The sequence below is a fragment of the Wasmannia auropunctata genome, unplaced genomic scaffold (assembly GCF_000956235.1).
Source record: "Wasmannia auropunctata unplaced genomic scaffold, wasmannia.A_1.0 LD336092.1, whole genome shotgun sequence".
Taxonomy (NCBI): Eukaryota; Metazoa; Arthropoda; class Insecta; order Hymenoptera; family Formicidae; genus Wasmannia; species Wasmannia auropunctata.
Window position 1 is genome coordinate 1,926,659 of NW_012026798.1, and position 26,179 is coordinate 1,952,837.

A 26,179-nucleotide genomic window follows, 5' to 3' on the forward strand; every position below is an offset into this window, starting at 1 on the left:
GACGAGAAGCGGCGAAGGTGAGTCGACGAGGCGGGACGTACATGTAATGCTGAATAACACTGTTCAAACGTAATATTTATTTATTCAATTATGAATTCTAAGAAAAAAAAAAGAAGAAAATGGTGACAAATACGCGTACACAAGAAAATCGGAATAACATGAATACGAAACGCGCATGTGAAACGCTAAGCTACACTCTCTCGTTGCTACGGAGCCGCATTTGTATATCATATATTGAATATTGTGCGTGTGTACCAGATCGGCATCGCGAGTCGCTCGCGCGGATGACTCGCTCGCGTATCCTTTCGAATCAAACGATATTCACCTTACAAAAGAAACTCGCCGGGTCACTTTATGATCCTTGATTCTCGTTGCGCTCGCAGGAAGGCTCTCGTTTAAAACGCTCGCGTTGAGCGCACTTGGAAACCTTCGCGCGTGCATGTTTCGGTTGCGATAAAATCAGACGAAAGTAATAATATTCCACGATCGGGGGGGAGTGTCAAGCGAAATAAAAAAAAAAAAAGAAAAGGAAACCATTTCTTCGACCGAAGTTTCCACAGTAATTGAACGCACAGTATCGAACGTTGTCGATCCGAGCGCGCGCTCCAACAGTTGGGAAGCGTCGAGACGCAAGAGAGAGAATTGCGAGTTGTGCAATGTATAAAAAAGCTTTAAACGCACGCGACAATCGCCAACGTCGATCGCGTCGAGAAATGCGAAAAGCAGGATCCAAACGTTTGATTAAAGAAGATTTAAAAAGAACGACCGAAATATTATACGAGACACACACGAGTATTTCTTTGATTCCTTTTTCTCTTTCTCAACTGAACCTTTGGATTCTACTCCTTTTCTCTTTCTCCGTTCATGTACATATACGAACTTCTTCTTGGCTTCTCTTGCGTATCATTCGAATTTATTTAATAGTACTGTAAGATATCACATTAAATCATTAAGGGTGCTGTACACATAGATAAGATAGCATTATATATCATGATTACGAGTCAATATATATCTCGCAATGAATTCAACTTCAAAAATAGGAACAAACAAGAATAAATATACGCTTCCCTCTACTCCCTTGCTTTTCTCTTTTTAGTTTCTTTTTGTCATTCGAGTAAAAAATTGTGTCGCGAGTAATCGTTATCAATTATAATGCGTATATAAAATTAAAAATTGTAAAAAAATCCGTATATTTTATCAACTTTTGTTAAAGATTAAAGATTAACGTACTGCCGTATCGGTGCTGAAAGTCCATTTTCTCAGGCCGTCACGAGCACCGTCTGAGTCCTCTCCCAGACAATCTCAGGCCCGTGGATCACGGTTGCAAAATAATGACGCATGAGAACGCATCCGAATTATATTTACATAACAAGACTATCGATCCTTATTACGATAAGGCAGCAGTTGTCGAAAGCAATGTTTAGGTTATGCCTCGCTCTCCCTGATAGACGAACATCCCTTGTCACGTATGTATGCATTCACGCAAGAATAAAAAATTTTTCGGTTTGACATACATGTATAATCCCCTTAAACGCACTACTCCAGTGGATGTGGTTTCGACGCGCGGTCGTGTTCTGTCCGTTAAACAATAATAAGAAGGAAAAACCTATGTATTGGTTCACGTGTTAAACCCGCGACGACGTGTAATTCCTATAGGCCGACGTATGCTGTCGCGAAGCTGGCGGACAGTTCGCGGCTTACCGATCGACCGTTCAATCGGCGATCAGCTGATTATCGGTCGGCACGTTCACCGGCGACGCGTCCTTTCGCGGCACGTCGTCCTCGGGCATGCTCGTGGCTGTTATGACGGCAGCTTTGGTCACGTCCTCCTTGGGAATTCCATTCTGTATTACCTTGGTCTCACCCGAGGATACTCGCTTCGTCACGGTGACGGGGGTGGTCCTCGACGCGGTCTTCGATGTCAGAGTCTTCTTCGTCGGCGAGATCGCTGTAGCGTTTCCAACCGATTTTCCCGACGGTGTGCGTGCCTTTGTAGCGCCAGTGGGTGTCGAACTACCGACAGATGCGGAAGCGCGACCACTCGTCTTGGGCGCCGATGCTCCGGAACGGGAGATTTGCTTGTTGACGGTCTCTTTGCTCTGTTTGTCGATCAACGGTGACTTACTGGTGAGCGTTTTAACGGTACTTTCGCGCGGCTTGGTCGTGCCACCGGAAGTCGGTGCGGTTCTGGGCCTCGACGAGCCGATTGTAGACGGTTTCGATGTCGGTGTGATTTTAACGGCTGAAGTCGCGGACACGGATCGTGGTTTCGGCGTTACGCTGGATGTCGACGTTTTCGCGGTCGTTGTTGACGTTTTGGCCAATGTAGTCCTCGCGGTCGTGCCAGTGGTCGTTGTTCTAGGAGTGGCGCTCGCTGGCTTCGCGGTGGCGGACTTACTGACGGATTTCGCGTCACCACTCAACGTTGACTTCTTCTCGATCGATGTCCCGCTGTTTACTTTCGACAAGGCGGTGGTGGTCGTCGTTTTTGGTCTCGTACCAGCGCTTACACGTGGGGAAGAGCTGGCTCTCGCTGTTGCTGTCTTCGTAACGGTAGTTTTACCATTGACGCTCAAGACTGCTGCCTTGGCCGATCCATCCACCAATTGTTTAGGACGAGTCGCGGTACTCGTAGCCAGTTTCTTCGCAGTCGATTGTGCCGGTGACGACGTTGTTCGCATGACTGCACTGATCGTCTTAGAGGGCGAGGTTGGCGATTTTGTTGCCGTTTTCGTTGTCGACACCGTTGTCGCTCTCGCCGTCGTAGTCGTTTTCGTTGGACGTTTCGCGCTCGTCGTCGTAGTCGTCTTCGTTTTCGTTGGGCCTACGATGTTGGCGACCGCCTTCGTTAACTCGACGGCTTCCGTTGCGATTCCACTAACTTTTTCTTTCGATTTGTCTATCGTTGCGGTATCTTCTAATAATGCTTCTACAGTTTTCTGTGACTCTTCAGTCTCTTCCTGTTTCGGAGGAATACTTTCGAAAATAATTTTTTCTTTATCATTATCAGATGGTGGAAATTCCGCGTCTTTTTTCTCTGCTTGTACTTGCTCAATTGGGCAAGTGAGCAAGTCCTCAGTCAGTGTCGTGGTTCTTATCGGCACGTCTCCAGGCAACTTGTCTTGAGATTGCAGATCCGTCACACTGCTAGGTTGTATCATCGAATCAGATGAATGTAATTCCTCATCAGCACAAACACGTTTCTCGTCAAACTCTCCTTCGCTTATATTTTTCCTTTCTGTTTGATGAGGGAAAAGATAGGAAACCCTACACTCGGGATTTTGAGATAAGGGCATTTTCGCATTTTCTGTTTCATAGAAATCCGGCCAGTTATTAGATTGATTCGATTCATTAAGTTCCATTTTGTGCTGTAATTCAATTAAACCTGAGTTTTCAGGAAAAGCCTGAGGATTATCTTTCCTAAGCTGAGCACACTGTATTTCAAATTCCAATATCGGCGGTTTTGGACACTTCTCCCAGTTTATCGATTCCATTGCAGCAATAAAATTTGAACGAGACTTTTCTTTCTCTTCGGAGTCAAAACTTTTGTTTACTTCCTCTTCGAAGTCTATATTTTTGTTTTCTTCCTCTTCGAAATTCAGACTTTTGTTTTCTTTATCTTCGGTGTCCATATTTTTGTTTTCTTTCTCTTCAGAGTCCATAATTTTGTTTTCTTTCTCTTCAGAGTCCAAACTTTTGTTTTCCTTCTCTTCGGAGTCCGTAATTTTGTTTTCTTTCTCTTCAAAGTCCATACTTTCGTTTACTTTCTCTTCTCCTATGTCAGAAGACTCCCTTTCTTTTGATGTTCTGTCTATATTTTTGATAGTCCGTTCTTCCATTATCTTATCGTATTCAAACTCGTCAAGCTTACATCCTGGCATGTACGGCCCCTCCGTATTATGCAGTACCTTTCTCGCAATGGGATCGCGTATTTTTTCATAAGAATACAATAGATCCGAATCTATCGGTTCATCACTATCGGTTCTGTATTGAGAAGAGGTGTACGAGGTGTCGAAGCTAATATTGGAGGAGTTTACAGTGTCATCTAGGGTTGTGTGTGGTGTTGACGTAGATAAGATCGGATTCTTGCCCACATCTTCGACAAATGCGTTCGCGCGATCCTCGGTGAGTTGATCCTTAATCACCGTAAGTGGCTCAGGCACTTCGGGTGAACGCGGTGGTGTGTTCGCTTGTTCGGCACCATCCGAACTATCGTCCAACATGTGCACGGCATTCAGATCGACATCTTTTTCCAACGCCGCCATCAAGTTACCCGGGGTGAGTGACATAGCCATGGGATTATCCTTGACGACAACGTCGCTCTCCTCCTCGGATTCCGCGTCGTCTTGCGTCTTTTCGTTCCACTGACAAGAGATATCCGTCTGCCACTGCGAGGTAGACATGATATGCATCATAGATTCGTCGTCGCCCATTTCGGCCTTGGTCGACGAAATCTCGGATACGTCCAGATTATGCGAGCTATTATTCTGGAGATCTGCATTCTCCTCGTGCGGGAAGCACTTTTCGATCTCTTTCGGCCGATGACACACTTCCTTATCGAACTCGCTCTCGCTCGGTACAGGAATATCATCCATCGTCTGCGTGTGTTTTAGAGGAGAGCCGCTAATGGCAAAATCCTTCAAGCACTCTCTGTTGGACAATAACGGTGGTGATAACGGCACAAACTCGGCTGCCTCCGGATTCAATTGGAAATCCATGTCCTGTTCTTCTTTCTTCTCTTCCTGTAGATCTACGAAAGACTGCTCCGAATTGCTCGACTTCTTCTCGTCGCTTATCTGAAAACACAATGGTATTACTCGAAATACATCCTCTTGCACTGAATAAACACAAACATGTTTAACAATGAAGGCGAGAAAAGAGCGACAAGATAGACTTACGTCGATGCTGATAAGCTCAGGCGAGGAGATATCGTTCGCTGTTCCTTCGCATTTAATATCGTTTTCTGCTTTCGAAGACTGAATGACTTCCGAGCAAATTACCTCGACAGACTCGAGATTCTTTTGTGGAATGAGCGCCTCAATGTCTTTGAGGGATTCGTCTACGGTAGCAGCTGCCGCTGCGGCTGTTTTTTTCGGATCGGCACGATAATAATTCCACTCGTCCTCGGAATCCTCGCTGTCCGCTACATTATCCGCTACGATCAGTGCATGCTGAAGAGGTTCTGAAATAAACGCAAGAGAGATTAGAGCTGATATTGATGAATAAATTCGCTGTTATATCTTTTACATCTCTTGTTACTTTCATTTATCGTAGAAACCGCGATTATTTAATCGATGTATTACCATTTCTTGTGTACATCTCGTATCGTCTCGAATCGTATCAAATCAAGAAACAAAGTTCCACAATGTGATTTTTTATCGCAGAAAAGTAAATGCGCATGTACGAGTAAACGTGACACTGCATGCGCGTCTTTTCTCTAATAATTTATTGACTTTCTTGGGTTCTTACAAGTTCTCTCACATCTTGTTTTACAAAGATACCGACACTAAATAGTATCAAGTACATGAAATTACAATATTTTATTTTCAATCTTCATGTTTTTTTTTTAACTTTCTATGAACTTGTATTTCTTTTCTTAAACTCGTATAGTTATAGAGCGGAGAGTTTAGTACCGAGAATTGGATAAATTTCTAATAAGACACTTCGATACAAAATCGTATTTAAAATAGACATTACGCAATATAGACTTACTTATCACCCTTACATCAAATATTTTAATCATCACACGAATTATATTATCTTTTATTTCACGAACGCACAAATTATATTACCTTTTTATTTCACGATCATATAATCGTCGAGAATAATTCGTAAAATTTTTGATATTTTTAGTAGGAATTAAAAAAAGACGTTTTCTGATGAAAATTCTGATGGAAAACATAATTACGCTGAAATTAAGAATAAAAGGAAGTGTTAAAAATGGTGTACAGAAGCCGTAAAGAAGAATATTCCTCTTATTCCAGATAATTATCAGGTTATAATTTTCAAAAGAGACATGTTGTTTTCCGCATCCACATTGCGGAAGCTAATAATTGCACGCGACAATGAGATAAGATAATAGTGCCAGCATAATTCGTTCGATAATTCAGGGAGCATCGCGGATCACTCTCGAAAACCACATACGCTCGCACGCACTGTAATAACGAGTTCACGTAACGAGAGGACACGGTACGTACCTGAAAGGTGACCCGCGAGACGCGATGGAAATATCGAAGTAACTATCGATCGAGGAGTTTTCGGGAATCCGAAGACGGATATGAGGCTAACCCACGTTTCGAGGGGTCGATCCCTAGTTAATATTCCGCGCGATGTCCCGCGGGTCACTTCGCACGTTCGTACACGTCGATGCACGCACGTCGATGGGCGGTGGACGGCGACACGAGCGACAGCACCTTCTCTCGCGAAAGCCGGGGTTGGGCTCTAAAATGAAGAATATCTCTTCTCTCCTCGCAGGTGCGATCGCCCTCCGGTGACTAAGAGGAACTACGCCCGCCAAGAGATGCATTATCGATCTAGTCCAGAACCCCCGGAGCATTCTCCTCCTCCTCCTGTTTCTCCTTCTCCTCCCCGCCCCATCTGTACGCACCACCCACCTGTGCACCGCGACAGTTGGAGGAGAATCACCCCCTCGTCCGATTGGATGGACCTCGGAAATCGTCGAATCGATCGACCCGTTCGATACGTCTGTTACGGGGAATAATCGCGTGACGGAGGAATAACTACCCCTTTCGCAAGTGCATCTTTTCTTTCCACTTTTTGCACTTGATTTTCTGCGACAATGCAGTGGCGAGATAACAACAAAAGGCATCGACACTTCCATTCTGGCGCAAAGAATTTCGCCATGATATTACGGTCGCCCGTTACGTAAATGGACCTGAAAATCGACCTGATTGTCATACTCGATTCTTGAAAAGTCCTCAACTGCACTTCCTTAAGTCCTTTGTATTTGGCTTATGAAAAACTTGAGTAATTTTGTTCTAAAGTCAAGAATTTTCACAAGAGAAACGACAAACGCAACATATATTAATTACAAATAAAATCTTTTTTGTAGTATTATTATTACTATTATTATGTAATAAAAGGCAGTAAATTAACATAATTAATTTTGATTGAAGAATAACTAATATTAATTAATATAATGTAGTAGGTAATTTGGATTAATGAAATTTGGAATAATGAATTCGTATTCATTATGTAAACCTATCGGTTTGCAAATTTAAATAAACTGCCAAAAGATATCACTAATTAATATTGACCGTTCCTCATTTTGCATTGTGATCACATATTTATTAATATATTAAATTCATATAATAAATTTTATGAGCATTTCTTGAGATTTTTCCTTGTAAAAAAAATCATTTGACTATTTTCATCACACAAATATATAAAAAATATAATTAAAATTTACCGTCGTTCTATAAAAAAAATTAAGGCTAACGTGCAGAAATATTTTAAATTACGGATGAAAGGGCGAGTTCTCTCTGTAGAGATGCTCGCGCGAAAATGTCTCGCCACTGCCGCAGGATCAAAATAAAACAAGAGCAAACGATTAGAGAGAAGGGAAGTAGAAAAAAAAACGTAGAAAGGTGTAAAGAGCAGCTGATAGAGAAATATCCGTCTGCCCACCTGGCCGGGAAAATGTTGATGTGGAAACTGGTTAGGGGATACTAAAAAAAAAAAAAAAGCGCGGCCCACGCGGAGAGCGCTCGCTTAACAACCCGTTCTTAATTTCGTCCCAAGTCTCTTTGCCACCAACGCGAACTCGTGCCAACTCGCGAGATTCTCTCCCACGCGCTCGATCGCTTCTAACGCACTTAGAAATCCGCTTGCGGATTCGCCAAAGAGCGTCATATAATATCGCACGATTTCGGGTAATAATATCCCGCACAGTCACATATTCCGAGTCTTGGGACGTTGACCTTGCAAGAGCAAGAGCGAGAAACTCTCCGAGAGCTTCTCGATACGTAAAATCCGCAAGAGTCTCTTCCGCTTTGATATATCGCGCAAACCATCCTAAAAAAAAAAAAATTTCTAACTACTATTGGTTCTAATAAGTTTCGAAAGATACGCGTAGAGATCAATTCTTTTTATTAAATCGTTACACGTTTAAACCATCTGTCGATACAGAATAGAAAAATATAGCTTACAAACTAGTTTTCTAGTTGCTTTAATAACTTGGAAAAGTAGTAGTAGCTCTCGTAAATTACTACGTTAAGCTCTCTCCTCAGCCCACAGTCATAGAGAGTTAATTCTTGATCGGTTCTTGATTAACACACCTTTGTATCCCCCTGAACTGATCACGAAAGTGATCTTCGACATTCGAGTTACTTATTCCACTAAAAAGTATTATCGCAAAAATGATAAGAATGTTATTTCTTGTATGGATATAGATCTTGCGTGTAAAAAAAGATCTCTTTGGCACACGGACATATAAAACCGGATGGCGAGCGTTATAATCAATGTCATTCTAATGTCGTCGCATTTAACGCTTGTCGCAATATCGCGTTTCTCAGGAACATAAGAATTTAAGGCAATCCTCTCTAAATGAAGTAACCTTTCTAAAGTGCGCGAATGGAACTGTTGCGTTCCACGAGGCGTCACCATCGAAAAGACGTCGCGACGGACGGGACCAACGCCCGACGCGTCGCGTCGCGTCGCGCAATTTCAGTTCGTCGGAAAGCACACGATGGAATTCTCGTGTGGCATGCTCGCCATGCTCGCTAGGAGAGAGCGAAGGAGGAAAAAGGGCAGGCGTGCGTGTCCTCCTCCTCCTTTCTCCCGCGTATTTCTCTCTTTCATTTTCACAGAGCGAGTGCCGCGTCTCGGCGCGAGTCTCGCGAAGAGTAAGAGGGAGAGTTAATTTTAAACCAAAGTCACACAGGAGGACCACGCAGGGGCGGGCATGTGCGTGTACGTGTATTTATATGTGAGAAAAAGAGAAAGAAAGAGAGAGAAAGAGAGAGAGAGCCCAGTTTCTCTCGATTATATCCCGAGACGTAAGAGATTCGGAGTATTACGGAGCCGGCGGCGTATGTTTCCAAAAAGTACGGATATGTACGGGAATGTAGAACGGCGGGATATTTGTAGACAGGATATATTACGAGTCTCGAGGTTTCAGAGGATGGCAACGGAAATAATGACTTTTCAGGAAAACAAGATTGAGAAAGTTGGAAATTTACGATTATGACAAAAGTACGAATTTACTATAAAAAAAAACGCATGGAAATAGTAAAGAATTTGGACATTTACAGGATGGCTATTCAAGGGCAAGTGCAACATAAAGGAATTGCACCATTGATGTACATACTTTTGATCGCACTTTTCGAATAATCTTTCGCGCGAGGATGGAAGGAGAGGGAGGATCTTTAATTAACAATGTCCTGTCCATGCAATCACTTGCGGATCGACGACGAAATGATTGCCTGTAATGGCCTCGCTGATTTACATACGAAAACGTCGGGGCGCAGCGGCGCATATTTCACGCCCGAGAAACCAGACGCGCGGCCTAAAAAGGAATTGCACGAGTCGCGAGTGCGATAAATAAAACCGATCGCGAAAAGTAAATGGGATACCTGCGCTCGATCGACAGTTGTCGGTTACATTACGCAAAAGTTGCATCGAGACGAAATGAATCTCTGTGCACGTCACATACACACAAGGGGACGTTTCCTTTACGCTTCGAACAAACCTTCCAAAATACCTCATTCCCGAAAAGAAATTATCAGACCTTTCATATAGTTGCTTTAAAAGTCCTGATCCTTTAAGATAAAAGATAAATTCTTGAATTTTCGATACATTTCAAAAAGAATCTGATAAGCGTAACAAAATAGGAATTTGTAGGTAGAAGAGTTGTTCGCCTAATAATTTTTTTTTCCAAATTCTTAAATAGTCTTTCGAGAGTTCTAATGATTACTTTTAACACTGGAAGCAAAAAAGATAAACTTTCGACAATTTTTCGTTCCTCGGGACATTTTTCCAAGTACCCACGTGCAATTCTCCACGAATGTCCCCCTCTTGAAAAGAAGGAACTCATATGCCACCACTTTATATATAGAAAGTAGGAATTTTTTCGAAGCAAAAAGGCTTCTGCCCGACCCCTCTGATCTCGGCGGAAGGCAGCCGGAGCTTAACCTTGGGATTCGCGCGGAATATGGAAGACGGATGAAGTTGCTTGAGAGACACGTGAGAAGAGTTTTCTATTCTAACAATAAGAATCGCAAAATGGCACTCGCGCACACAGCTCGCCAGAGTGTGACAAAGGAGAGTATGTAAAAGAGAGCGGGAGAAGGCCCATGTTAAAAAGAGCGATAGGCGCCTCGTAATTATTCCGAAGCAATAAATGGCAAGTTTAATTAGCCGGCACGGGACGCATCATGCCGGTCGGTGCGGTTGCTCGTTCGTTCGCCTCGGCAACAGAGAGCCGCCGACGCACATTGCTCGTTACGTAAATAGTTATCTGAAGTAATGACGGGGCGTTTATTTAAGAACAAACGATGCATATACGGGCACGCGAATTTTCTCGGGCCCGGCCATTTCGGCCCGAAAATCGCAGCTCTTCAAGTCTATGACACGTAGAAAAACGTAAAGCAGTAATGGGGAACAGGTAACAGAGAGTAAGAATTTTAATTCTATCAGAAACCGTACACTAAAGGTCCATCTACAATGAGAGTAAGTTGTAAGCCGTAAAAAATTGACCAATCATAATCGAATATGAGAAGAATAATTGACTGTATAATTGGTCAATTTCCTACGGCTTACGACTTACTACTCTCATTGTAGATGGACCCTAAGGAATACATGGTTTCTGAAATTCTAGATTAAAATTCTTATTCTCTGTTGCCTGTTCTCTATTCCTTTTCATTGTGTTTGAGGCGTAAGTGAATTGACCAATCACAGTAAAAAACGTAAGATTATTGCCTTCGTTTTCTACACGGAGAAAACTTTATTTTATAATTTACCCTGAAAATCATGTTAATCATAGAACAACATAGTATTTCGACGAATTTCATGTGATTTTCACTATTTTTTTAAATATACACTACAACAAATTTATCGTAGTGCACAGTAAAATTTGTCGAAATGCCACGTTGTTCCACGATTAACCATGATTTTCGGGGTAAATTTTAAAAGGAAATTCTCTCCGTGTACTGTGATTGGCCGATTTGCTTACTGCTTACGTCTTACTGCTTTACGTTTTTCTATGGGCTTTCCTCACAATCGCCCGTTTGTTGCACTCATCGCAACACCCTCCTCTCTGCTCGCGCGACTTTTATAAAGAAGTTCAAAAATCAGACAAATCCGCCCTTTCCAGCTTGCGTTCCTTCGCGCCTTCCGTACGTGAAACGCGGCGATTTTACGCTCGCGCTTCGATGGGAGAAAGAAGAGCAGGAAGAAACGCGGAAAGCGTAGATAAGAGCCAGCGGACCACGGAACTTGTGGCGCATACCGTACGGCACATGACGTTTGGATAGCGCTAAATTATGGTTATTAGAATGCAGAAAAACGTCTATTATTTGCGTTAACGTTATTGCTGCGGTTGCTGCACCTGATACCACACGTGAAACCCGTCGCTTCAGTATCGCTTTCTGAATGTCGTTTTTGCATAATTTCCCGCGTAGCGGTAATTTCTACTTCATACGATCGCTCTTTTAATTTCTAAATAGTGCGTCGGCAACTGCCTGTGTGCGTTTTAAAATTTACAAGATTCATTAATTTCCATCTTCCGTCGAAAAAAAACAAATCTTATCTCGAGTAAAATCTTCCTGTAAAAAGTCACGCTTGTCTCATTACAATCTTTATGTACAGAAAACTCGCGGATGCCGCAGCTTCGCTTACGTTAAATGCTGTCGACAAAGATAGCAAAAATTAATTGACATGTTTTAAGTAAAACATCGCTGCAGTCACACACGCTTGCCTTATTATAAATTTTCAACGTTACAGAAACTTGTGGATGCTGCTTCGCTTACGTTAAGTGTGTGCTATCGATAAAATTAGCAAAAGTCAATTTAAAAGTTTTGTCTCGAGTAAAATATTTCTGCGGGAGAGTCATACGCATGTCTTATCATAATCTTATATACAGAAACTCGCCCCGACACTGTTACGTATATAAATTCACTGGCGTTCTTTCGAGTTACAAGAAAACCGCGCAGCTGTGCGCAAGGATTAATATTTATCGCAGCAGTTGCCAGGATTAACGTCTCGTAGCGTTCCGACCACATGAGCGTTATTTCTTGAAAATCCATTTCTTCGCTTTTTGCGCGCGGCGCAGCGATAATTCTTGCCATGTAGGTCGCTCTCGAAGAAGAAAAAAAGGAACAAAAAAACTGCACAGATACTTCTCGATCAGATCGTAAGTCTGGTACGTTTCTTTCGACCGTACTAGCCGCACCCGGTTTCCATCATCTTTTCTCTCATCGGAACACAAGCCCGTTTCGATCTTACAACCGGCGCATCTCTCGGCAGCACCCCGTAAACTGCATCGTGAGGTTTTGTGCGAACACTCGTCAAGAAGCGGAATATTAGTAAAATCGTAAAAGTGTCGAGAACGACAGTAATTTAGCTTTTATCTTATGTTAATTTTAGTACCTAATGTCAAGGAAGGTTTAACCCTATATTATACACTCTGGAGCCTGACACCCCAATCACATTTCAGATTACTATTATTGATAGAATTTGTAAACAGAAATCATGCTTTTTTTCAGTGCTATTATTTTTCAGTATGTATTATGATTTTAGACTATTTCTGGACGAATAAACATATGTTTTCGTTCATTTACCATCGATTTAAAAGATCAATCACAACACGATAATTATCTCGAACACTTATGATAAAGAGATTGACAAATTTTTCAGATCCTTGTACAGTAACCACATAAATAAAAAAAATAAGTGTGTATAATCAAGAGTTAAGATTGGCATCGAGTCGACTATACCTGAAGAAAACAAAGTTTAAAACCTAAGTTCTAAAAAGTGTTAAAGGGAAAAAATGAACAGCAGATCGCCGATATGGAGCAGCAAATACGTGCGTCATGTTTTCTATGCGTTACGATAATTCGTTTAAATTCAGCGTAAGACGAGACCGGTGCTCCAAAGCGTGGCAATAGATAGATCCGATTACCTCGTGCCGCGTTCAGGGATCACCTGAACGTTCGAGAGGAACGAGACACGCGCTTTACTTTCGAGTCTATAAATACGTAGAGACGACAGCAACACACACGACATACGATCGGCAAATTAATTGCATCGTCATAAAAATACGCCGGGAAACGTCTTTCATGAAAGTGTCGCCGGTTACACTAACCGATTAGGCGCTCATGTCCGCACTGATTTCCGCATATTACTTCTCGTCCCTGTCGTTATCGGCCCTCGGTTCTGCGCTTGCATCCGTGTCACACGCCGAGATGAAAAGAAGCGCCGAATCACACAAGGCGGAATTGTAATCTGCCTGCCGACGAGTTTCGAGGGCCTCTCCCCTATCTCATACTCGTTGTATCGCGCTTGACAAAACGAAAATAGCAATTTCAGAGCATCAAATATACTCCTTGTCTTTTTGTAGTGTAAAAAAATGATCCACAGAGCTCGACGTTACTAAAGCGAGATATAACAAATTTCAGATATTACATACACATACTTATTTTCACAGCCTTTTTATAAAAAGATTTTAAAATAATTTTGATAATTTCATTGGCATAATTTTCAGATCTAAGGAGATCAAACTTAATTTAAATTATTTAAAACATTCTAAAAATTTTTTGTTAACACGAATTCTTAAATTACTGCAACTTAATAAACTCCACCTTAATAACTGTACATACAATATTTTCATTTCTGCAACGCCAGGTTAACAATCTGTAATTTGAGAATTATTTCTTACTCCATTTCATTTTTTATATCTTTATAAAACTAAAAAATGAAGTGTCAAAATATTTTGAATTTTCAAGAGATTACTTAAAAGTAGCTCTTTTTAAGCCTTTGTTATCAGTCTCTTGTAAACTATACACACGAAAATAATCATTATGTATTGTACTATTTAAGCATTCGACTTTTTTTTTGTCAAAGATCTTAACATTGTTGATGCAGGATTTGGCGGAGTTTATATAATATATCAACAACTTGTATATCGCGCAAAAGTGCTCCATACACAAAGACAGCTGTAACTTGGGGGTACACAACGAGCTTCTGAGTGGTCCGCAGTCAACGGATTAACACGTCGACGCTTGCCATCTGTAACCTGTGCTTGAGCACGTATCACGGAACAGTTCGAAATGAAATTCCGATCGGAATTATTCCATTTCCCAAGAAAACTAGGAAAGAATTGAACAATTCCGAAACATATGCCCTGATTTTTTTTTAATGACGTCTTGACTATTGGAAATCAGCGTTATCGAATTTTTTAAACTGCTTGTAAAAATAAATATCTAATATAAAAATAAACAATAATTATCTAACATAACATTTTGAATGACAAATAGCTAGATAACAATATAAGGTGCGACATTCTTCACTCAACGTATTTAAATGGTATCATTATATGCTAATATAATTATGATAATAAAAACTATCGCACACAACACGATAAGATATATAAAACTCGCTGAACAAGACAACGTATTTACTTTCGAGAAGCGATTTAAGAAGCGCAATTCTTCTTCACGAAATCAATGGAGGAATTTGTACTTCTATGACTAGATGGCTTAAATTGATCTTTAAAATTAGTATAATTTCGATAATAGAAATTAAAATAAAAAAATTTCTACGAAATTTAACTTTTCTTTCTATCAGATGATCCTGAGAAAAATGCGAGACGCGAAACTCAAACCTACGTTTGTAACGTTAAGTTTTAAATTCCTGTCGGAATTACATCTGATTCGATCGCGAGACGAAGAGGTGCGAGTCATAGTTGACAAAATCGCGTAATGCGACTATTTGCTCTCGACGCGACCGCAACGCGATGACGACAGGTTATAATACACAATACAGCGGATTTCACAACGCACACACACGGTATTTTCGTACACGCTTCGCATGACGCGAGGCACACACAAGTCCTTTTCTCCTCCACCAAGCCCGCTTCCTTCTTTTCGTTCGCACGAGCGGCGAGAACCGAAGAAACTCTCGTCTCAAATGTTCAAGAAATTTCTAGACAGAGCAGGCCTTGATTAAAAAATCGACGCAATTAGTTCCTGCGATCACCACGAGATAGAGAGAGAAAAGAAAAAAGATATCAAATCGTAACGTTCATCCTACATCTAGAAGATTCAGGGAGAGAAAGAGAAAACGAAAAAAAAGAAACAAAGAGAGTGGGCAACATTGGCGTGGTCCAGACCTCGAAACCGGAATTAACGTCATTGGGTTCGATTCTCGCCCGTAGGACACGGAAACGGAGCTCTACGCCTATTCGTGATAACGGCAGCGCCCGACCGTCGCGGCGTAGAATGCCTTTTTTTTTCGCGTGTATCACGGCCGAGGGATTCGGGGGGGCACCCGCCGCCGTCGTCTCGAGATTGTAACGCCGGTCCCTCGACCGTCGTTCGCCGGCCGGCAACAACGGCGCGGTCCTCTCTCCCGTGGTCGTTCGACGTGGCCTATTCCGAAAATGTGGCGGAGGGACGACGCCGCACCGCGCGCGGCGTCCCTCGTCGCAGCGGCGTCACCTCCAAATTTAAATACGCAATTCAGGGTTCCCCGGATTCTCCCGGCAATAATCGACGGTGGAGGGAACGCACGGACGCGCCGCGTGCAACGCATTACACACACTCTCTCTCTCTTTCTCTCTCTCTGTCTTACGGAGAACGTACCTCTCGTCCGCGCCTCGTGCCAGTGTCCGGTCCGGTCCTCGGAGAAGGCCGCCGGCGATAACGACGCGCCCGGCGCGAATACAACCAGTGGAAGAGCCGGTGATCACCGGCACCACGCGAGCACCACGATATACCCGCGAAAACGCACTCGAGGGAGAGACCCGAAGACGCAGACCCGTAACCATATACGAGGCTCGAGAGGAACTGCCGCAAGCCCCTTCCGCGACCGGCGACAATTGGCGGCACGTCGCCCAATTGGCCGCTCTGCGGCGAATCAGGGACGCGAGCGCGGCAGGACGACCGTCGCGCGCCCGATTCGAACGTCAATAACGGTACTACGCGATATGCCGGGGACGTATGATGGTACTTGTTAATTATCTGAAATTGCTCGGCGATAGCGATAATGGCGAATTGCTGTACGTCTGTATCTTACGATTGCCCGAAATATACATATCAAATTAATTGTCAATTTACCCTTATCGCGCGTGTGCGTAAGCGTTATTTCTCAATGATTAAAAATACCGCCGTCGTTAACAGAACAATGATTCTCGCGTATAGTCCGTAGAAAATCCGTTTTCAAACGTGATAATGATGAGTATTTAATAGAAAAGCAAAACTAAAAAGAAACAAAAAAAAATTAGAATAAAATATTAAAATCGGACATAAAAATGTTTTTGCTTTAATTCATGCAAGCGAAGCAATTTCTCTTTTTGAGAAATAATCGTTATGTCTTTATTTGCAAATTTGTGCTAAAGATAATGTGCAGAGCAATAATCAACAGTCAGACAAAATATCACATAACGTTTTTTTAATATTGGAGTAATTAAAGATTTTTGTTTGTAAAATGAATTAATAATCTTTTTTATTTCATTTAAAATTTGAGATAGCATTTTTTTTAAATATTAAGCCATTTTGTTATTTTTCATACTTCTATATACCATTATACTTTTATATAAAGCCACTTTATTATTTTTCATCAATTTAATTAACGGATGAATAATCTTTGCCTTTTAACTTTATAATTAAAGTGATATTTATGTCACACTGATTACTAATTATTGCTCTGAAACATTATCTCTTCTTTATTATTATAAATAATCATGATTCAGAAACTTTTTTTTCGTTCCCAGTCGTAACGAGCATTTAAAAAATTGTTTATCTAATAATGAAAATTTACGATATCCACGTTAACGAGACTCGTTTACTTGACATTCAATATTTCCGCTTATCGAGAAAGCACATTTATGGCGCAAATACGTTGCTCTTTATTACCCTTATTGGGCATCAATTTCCGTTTTGCGCGGTGCTGCCGATGCGGGTTAAATAGAATCAGTTTCGAAGTCAATTAGAGGAAACAAGTTTTCTCGTACGGTATTTACGCTGACATATCCGCTACTTCCGTTAACTTGCTATCTCTCGAATTTCGTTGTTCATTAGGCCGCACATTAGTCGCAATAATCAAGCTCACATTTCTCACAGATTTGGCAAAGCCGGAACTGACCTCGATGAAGATTTGTAAGAAATATTATGATTCCTAGCGCCATCAATATTCTTAAAGCTGCAGTCGATTATGCTCGACACGGTGACATATAGGCCATTAGTGAAGATAACGTATCTGCGTAATGTAAAAAAAAACGGAAGAAACACGATAATCTCTACCCGTGTGACATTTTACTGGGAGTATGGACAGCATGGTTTCGACTGATCTCGGCTCTTTATCCAAGCACGATCACGAATGTAACGGCTGATCAATGCTACAAGAAAAGTGTTCGCCATTTTATTTTTGTTACCAAGGAGAGTAAAATGAGAAGGAGCTATTTGCGGATCGTAAAAGTACGAAAAGCGGGTCATTACAGAATGCACTCTACCTTTAGTCATGTAAATCGCATCGAGTGCATTTGAATGCATTTCAATTTTCGCTCTTATGCGATGCACTCGCGTATGTATACGGAAAACGTGACAAGAAAGACTATATGTAATATGCATCTATCAAAAAAAAAAAAAAGCTGCATATACCCTACAATAGACTCGCTTTCTCGTATTCTAAAAAAAAAGCGATACTGTTATTTAAACAAGCGATACGACTTTGCTGGACAAAATTTTTAGAAACGTAACGATCTCAACGCGACGGGCATTTTTGCATTGTTTCCTCAAATACTTGAGACGTAAAATACTTCGTGCTGCGATATGCATAACTTAGCGCAATCTTATCGCAGAACGTACGGCGATGAGATTCCATTTCTATACGTCGCGTCATGCGGCGATCAATGTCGCTGACATGTACATTTCTCGACCTCGTCCGTTTCGGCCCTATGTGATCCTCGGCGGCCGAAGATCGGATCTTCGGGCCGTCTCCGGTTGGGGGACCAAAACGCGACGGCACGGCTCACTTTCTACGTAGACCGAACACGTGAGCGACGTACGAGTTCGAGATGTAGTTCGCCAACGACACGAACAGATTGCTCACCGCGTGATAAGCGTAACCGTATACCAGCGCGGCGCACAGCCGGGCCCTTACAACGGACAAGTTGCACTTACTAGCAGCTCGCGGCGAGGGTGGCGACTCGTCGTCGTCCACGACGGTATGCGTGTCGGCGAATCTGGCGATCTCGTGTGGCGATGCGCGGCGCATGCCGTCGTCATCGTCGTCGTCGTCGTCGTCACCGGTGTCGCGCAGCGTTTCGACGTCCGCGCCGCGAACGTCTATGTCACTCGGTCGGACACGATTGTCCACGTCGCCATCGTTTACTACCGAATCCGCCGGGCAGACGTTCGCGTTGTCGCGGTTAGAATAATCGTTGTCGTTCCTGTCGTCGTCGTCGTCGTCGTTGCTGTGCTTCTCGATTTCCATTGGCGACTTCTCGCTCTCGGGGATCGGCTCGATCGATGACGATGCGGCGAGGGCCGAGTAATTCTTGCCGTGCACGTCCTCGCCGGCGTCGACGTCGGTCTCCGGACCTACGTCCGTGAACGCGAACTCGTGCTCGTCGTCATCGTGCTTGCCGTTCCTGGTCATTCCGCACACGGAATTTTTTAGCAGCAGATCCATATCGAAATTGGGACGATCCACGTCGTCGTCGATCAGCTGTTTAATGTAGGCCGGTTTGTTTACATCAAATTGATCGTGATTCGACGGGATCGGATTATTCGGATCCATGTTGTTCAGTAATAGACCATTCGGTGCTTGATGCGTTAGAGGCGGACTCGAGCGCGAGGCGATCTCGATCGGCGGCGTCAGGAACACCACGATTACGGTGATATTGTCCAGGGAACCCGCGCGCTTAGCACTCTGCAGCAAAGCCTGATGCACGTGCTTGAGATCGTCTGTAAAAAAATAAAATAACATTCATTACAAATTTCCTTGCGGTTGTACCTTGGCATCGATTACGTCTGATTACGTCTTAATTACTATCGCGTCATCAAGCGTTATTTCGAAGTCGTTGTGTGATCTCCATTGTTAAATTTTCCGCTACGAATATTTCGCGACGGAAATATTCCGCAGTGGAAGACTCGACACGGGCAGGGAGAAAAAATCTAGCAGAAGTATTTTTCAATGCGCTGTTCCGTAGTCAATTAAACTTATTGACGTGAGTCATGGTAATAAAAGTACGGTTTATAGTCGGCGGAGTCAATGGCTCGTAAATAAATTACGCTCGAAGATCATCACGCGATCGCGCTCAAGACCCTCGTAGCGTTGCGTAATTATCACAAATATTGTTTCCTACAAAATGCAAATATATATGCTAAACCGCGTAATCCATAGGAATCACTGCAAGGACGATTGCAGAGTCATGTCGCACTTGTCAGCTTTCCTACAGATTGAACGTAACGCGATTGTCTTTTGCCGGATCAATGATTACGTCTAGGAATGTCTCTTGAATATTCAAACGCCTCGCGATATCGAGATACGGCACTTTTAGGGAGTAAAAGTTTGCATTTGTTTCTGCAAGTGAGAATAACCACTTCCTGTTTCTACAGGCGGACATTCGCAGATATTCTTGAATGCTCCGTAACATCCGGACTACACGATATTTTTTTATATTGCTGCTGCTGCACAAAGACGTATTTTATATTTAAAAAATTATCGTTAATAAATCACATACCATCTTTTATTATTTTTATTTTTCATTAATTTTTTTATTGTTATAATTCCGTTTGAAATGGAAAATCCAAGAGTACCTATTATGGAAATGTTCGGAATAAATTCCGACCGAAATTTCTTCAGCTTTCCCTAGAAAAACACAGCAAAAATTGAGAGAATAATATTGGATAATTTCAATCGGAATCCATTCCGAATATTTCTATAACAGATGCCCAGGGAAATATTGAAAACGCTGTCAGATTCCGATTAAACAAACGAACGAACGAACGAACGCGAATGAACGTTGCATCAATGAGTTCGAACTTGTGCCGCTGGTATTCTTGGCACCTTTCACATTCATTGAAGTAAACTATTCACTCGCGTTTGTTTGTTTAGTCTGGATCCGGTTTAATGCGTCATACTTATTTCTCGACCCTCGAACACATTTTCGTTTTGTTTTTCAAATAAAAAAGAAATCCTCCAATCCTTTCCCTCAAGCTTAGAAAATAAATTCATAGTGCACCAATTACGGATATGTACTGACTACCAACCCTATTTTTCTTCTTCAGAATAAAGATCAGACAGTCTTTCTTTCCGCGAGCATTCGCATTTTCAGTTTTGCACGCGAGGCCCTTTCGCACGTGTTCGAACGTCAGTTCCGCGAGCGTTCGCCATCGGTCGTTCTCCGGAACGGCGGTGTTCCGGAAGGGTGGAGATCTCGCGATGTCGCCCGCAATATCTATCGAGTCTATCGCGATGTCGAAATTTCGCGATAGATTCACGGAAGGGATACCAATGCGGCAATTGTATATCGTGCGGCCCTGGCAGAAGGTACGTTGACCTACGCGCTATGCCGCCTATCGACGCCTGCGTAGTCCTCCCTCTCATCCATCGCTCCTTCGTCCTCCGCCGCTCTTTGTCTCTTTCTCTCTCTCTTGTTTCGTTTCTCCCCTTGCCACGTTTGCCGCTCACCTCTCGTCTTCTCTTTCATTCTCTTGGATTCGCGCTCTAGTGACTTTATTACATTGCAAGGAGCGTTCGCTCGCCATCTGGGCGGGGGGAGGGGGAGGGGGCGGCAGAGAGAGAGAGGAAGGATATTAATTTTCCATCGATTCTTTTTTTTTCGACGTATACACTGATAGTATTCACACTCCTCGAACAATATCATGTTCCATCGCAAAGAAAAATCCGCATTGAAGAGACCATCAGATCCTTTCAATCGAAGACCGATAAGCAGGTATAATAAATCGAGGGATAGATCACGTCCCCGTAAGACTCGCTCGCTTGAAAAATTTATTACGCTAACGTTACAGACACCATCGACGCCAAGGGGTCATTGGGGACATCCGGATATGGTGCGCTTGGGTGACGCATTGGCCGACTATGGGGACCGACGTCGGATCGATCGATAATCGGATGTGTCCACAATGAATATGTACGAGGCCGATGGCAGGTGCGATAATTGGCAAGCACCTATTCCCCCCCTCGACGAGCACGTGCTCGTGATCGAATCGACGGCGCCGCGACGGCGGCGAAATTGCGAGAGCTTCGTCCGTCTTTCGGGCAAGCGGATATTGTCGACGAAAAGAAACGAGAAGAAAAGCTTCATTACGCGCGCGCTACCGATTGTTCGTACTCAAGGATTAGGATTCAACGAGCGCGTGTCGCATCGTTAACGCAAAAACGGAGGGTGAAAACGAAAGCGAGAGAACGTGCGCCAAATGAGGTCGGCCATCACCGTCGCAGGACGACGATTATCCCCCTTGTTACCCTTTGCTTGACGAAGCGATTGGTTTTTTCAGACCTAGGTTTCCAGTGTTCTTCGTGTTAAATCGTAAAAAAAAAAGACAAATACCGTTTACTTAAACCTCAAAATATTTCTTCATTCCGTTTCTTATTTTCCCATTCGGTATAATAAATATAATGTCATTATTTTTATTTTTACATTTTCTATTTATATATAATATTAAAAAGAGGCAACTTACGTAGTTACAATAAAATTCTAATAAAAAGTCTAATTAGAGTTTATTTTTATAGAAAAAAATTTAACTATGAACGAACCCCTGGGCGTCCTTTATGACAGCTGCCAGACGCAATTTCTCGCTGTTAGAGGATTAATGAATTCTAATCACGTCTTTTTCTCCATTCAAAGGGATAACGACATGACGACAGCGGTGGCTACCCAAGGTCACTTATAGCAACCGGTCGCGGACATTGATAGCGGGGCTACGATAAAGCTGAATGAATGAAAGCGTGCATCAGAGATAGTACACGACGCACGCCACTTCGCGACCCTAGCTCGACGGGCTGTACTCTCGTACACGTAACGTAACAGATCACAACGATCCCACATAGTGAGTTGAAGGATAGCCTTACAGCCCCCTAAAGCGGCCGTACTGATAGCGTTACACACGCAATACGATAATCAAATCACGAATGTTTATATCTCTACGTCACGTTATGTTAAACAGAGCCCCCGCGAACCACAGATTTTTTAAATAATATCTAAGATTATATTAGAAGTTTTTTTTCAAATTCAAATTTTGGATATACGAATAATAAAGCTAAAACAGAGTCCGCATATGTCGGTCCCGGCTTCGCAGTTTTCGATGTAAGGCATTTTGTTTTAAAATAACGTAAAATACAACGCGAACGCTACGGTGCCTTAAATTTACAGGCGAGCAAATATCTCGTGACGATTTCAATCCTCATAATATTTCGTAGATTATTAATTCAAGCGACGTACCTAGTGGTCATACAATTCAAAAATAGCACTGGCGACGAGCCGCATTTCTCCTCGTCATCGTGAGTGCGTGCGGTTGAATTGTAAGCACCAGGAAAAAATGTCGGATCGCGATTTAAGAAATTATTTTAGAATTCACTCGACGTCGATAGACTTGTCAATCCTATAGCATTCATCATTATTTTACGTCGACGTATATTTGACTTGGAATATTTATAGATTAGACAGATTTGTCACACTTTTATTTGTGGATTTTTCGATCCATTTGTAAAGCCGAATTTAATAGAAAATTGTCATAAAGATTATTTTTGTTCTAAAAATCGTTGACATTTAATTCTTATATTCCTTTAAATACAATTTAATTTGACAATTTATAAAAATAAGTAATTATATTTTTGACTCTCAAACTAGAATAGAATCTTAGTTTGTCCACGTGAGAAATGCGTGTAAGCGACTCGTCGCCAATGCCATTTTTGAATCGTACGACCGCTATAAGGTACGCCGCCTGAATTAATAACTTATCGAATATCATGAGGATTGAAATCATCGCGAGATATTTGCTCGTCTATAATTTTAAGGCTTAAGGCGACGCGTGCGGACTCTTCGCAGCCAACGGCGACATGAATAACACGGAAATATTGGATTACGCGTGTCGGTAATCCGTGCGACGGCGGCGGCCGGCGCGACCAACCGCGAGACGGAAGGAGACTCGCGGCTATTCCCTTACATCTCGGTCGTCTCGTTCGGCCGACCGATAGGAATTCGCACGACGAATCTGCATCCCCCCCCCCCTCCTACCCGCCCCTACGTCTCGGTCGCGAATTCTCCGCAAAACACCGTCCGCAATTTCCTTTTTTTTCCCTTCTCCTTTCCTCCTCGTCAAAACGGTTGCTCTCATACCGATATGAATTATGTAGGTGGCACACACGTAGGTATCCAGAGGTTCGCTCGCGGAACGATCGTTGAACCAATGTTCATCGGAGCCGACTGCCTGCGTCCGCCTAAGGTTCGCCTCTCGCGCAAAAGTACGTACACCGAGTAAAATCAACATCTTACCCCGTTATCACGTATCCGGTGATTTAAAAACGATTCGCGGGGGAATCCTGGACATGCGGCGAGACGCGACTGACCGGACCCTGACGGATCTCTCAACGTCGTCGCGATTTCGGCCCATCCCCGCCCTCCCCTTCGTCGATCTAACGCTCCGATTCACCGGTCTTGCTTAGCTAAGCCGGATGCTTCGCCCGCGAGCAAATCTGTACGAACCATTTTCGTAACGTCGGCGCCGTATCCGAAAAGGAAACGAGAGTATGTTGCACGAAGAGCGGAGTGGCGGAATGTTAAAAAAAAAAATTACTTGCTTATTCGTATATTGTATTCCATGAGTGAATGAGAGAGAGAGAGAGAGAGAGAGAGAGAGAGAGAAAACGAAACGTCTTCTGCGTAGCGATTATGTAACACTTTTTCCTTAGAGCGGAAATGTGAAAAGTGAAAATTTTTTACCATTATCCTCAACGGCAAAAATTTTCACTTTTGACGTTTCCGTCCTAAAGAAAAAGTTACATCGGTAACACTGTTCCTTCTGTTTTCACTTTGCGCTATATTTAGCACCAGTCATATAGAACGAAATTTATTTTCTAAAATATAACTAGACACGACTAAATATAATTTCTAAGTTATAGCTAAATACTAATTTCTAAGATATGCGCGTAGAAAATTATTTTCGTACCATTCGATTTCGTTGTACGAAAGGTAGCGGAAAGTTTTCAAAATAATGAATAACGATAAAAAAAAAAAAGAAATCGTTTCTCGTCGAGCGAGTAGTGTCTACGAGCAATCTCAACTTTTTTTTCTTATCTATTGTTTTCGGAGACTCGCACCGCGCGCACGAGTCAGTCACGAAAGGAAGATTTATCTGCCGCGCTGTTACTAGGAAGAAAAAATTCCTCATTGCTATAAATATATATATATATATATATTTTTTTTTTCTCGTTAAGCCGAGATCATCGAAATTTCGATAGCCTTGCTTCGGAGATATTTGCTTTCGAGGACGACTAGCGAGTCGTTTCGTTTGTACAGGCATTATCAAGAGACCAGCTTTAACATTATTGGTATCGTCGCGAAATTAAAAATATCTCAACGATTATGTAGATGTTATAAAATCTTTTTTTCTTTTCACGAAGGATTTCTTCAAGCTAGATATATAAAACGAGGTTAATTTTTTTCTGACTAATGTCCAATGTAGATTAACTTTAATCTCGGTTTCTCTTATTGTTTTCTAGTTCAAAGCTTAGAAAAAAAGAAGCAAGTTAAAAGCCGAGATTAAAGTTAATCTACATTCTGCATTGACAAGGATAAAAATAAACTCAAGACGGGCACGTTTTGGCTGATACTGCGGATATCAGGGAGCAACCTCCAAAAGTGTACAAAAATTCGAATTTAACGGAATATTCGTTATTTATCAAACGCAAGGATTCTACACAAAGGTCATCTTATTGTTAGTCAAATATGATAATATAGGTCTTTCTGTTCGTTATCGAGGAGCCTTTTCGAGATCTCTCGTTATAAATATTCTTTCCGCAACGTTCGAGAATCTCTCCCCTCCGTTGGGCCTGCAATTCTTACAAAAGGGACGAAACGATGTAATTGCTCACGGGTGAAAGATTCCAAAACTTTCTAACGTCTCGCCCAACGGATGGAGCAAGGACGACGAGAGTCGCGAGAGGGGTCGAGCGAAGGAAAAGTTGCAACAACGGCAAATGACTCACTCTGCCAGTAGCGACGAACGATCCCGTGCCGACCTCGGGCGGATCAGCAGAAGCAGCAGCAACGGATATCAAGCAACCACCTCTCGACTGGGATTCTCGGCCGGAAACTCGATCGCGGGCCGACGCGACTGTCGCGAGAAAGACTGTTCCGAAGACTGGACGAAATCTCTTACCGGCGCGAACCGAACTCTCGGGGGACCGACTCCTCGGGACCGGCTCTCCTCACGCGCGCGTTCGCGAGAGACGACCGCGCGCGGCGGCACAGTAATAAACGCTACTCGCGTGCTCGCACACACGAAACGGCACGGACGGATCGCGCGCGCGCGGGCGATTTTCTCTCTTTCTCGCAGAGACCTCGCGCAGGTACGGTACAGGTGTTTCCGAAGCGTGTTCCCTTCTGGCCGCCGGCGTCGCGCGCGGACGAAGTTGCTTTACGCGAGTCTGGAGCTGCTCGTCGCAACGCTTACACCGGGCGTGGCGGATCACGACTGATTTTCGCCGGGCCGCCGGCTGCCCGCGCGCTGCTCTCCCTCTCGCTCGCGCTCGCGCCGGTCCGCCGCCACGTTCCGCCGGATGTCGCCACCGCCGGTCGGCGGCCGTCCAATGCCGTGCGATGACTCACGCCACCCTCGTGCGTCGGCCAGCCGGCTATTCCCCCCCCCCCCCGCTCCGCGCGTGTCCTATACGGGGTGTCCGTTGGGTAACAGATCACGTCGCGCCGAGCGGGATTTTGGAATATTTATTTAAAGATCTCCTCTCCTGAGGGAGA

General features: G+C 43.1%; 1 protein-coding gene across 1 annotated transcript in view; it reads right to left on the minus strand.

Annotated features, from left to right (window-relative positions):
• Positions 1–138: 138 nt before the first annotated feature.
• The window catches only part of LOC105462945, a 54,146-nt gene continuing 28,105 nt past the window's right edge, over positions 139–26,179 (minus strand). The window contains exons 8-10 of the mRNA XM_011709888.1: positions 18,357–19,142; positions 4,899–5,182; positions 139–4,796 (exon numbers count right to left, since the gene is read on the minus strand). Coding sequence (XP_011708190.1) covers positions 1,713–4,796; positions 4,899–5,182; positions 18,357–19,142 — 4,154 coding nt within the window. The 3' untranslated portion in view covers positions 139–1,712. The remainder of the gene's footprint in view (positions 4,797–4,898; positions 5,183–18,356; positions 19,143–26,179) is intronic.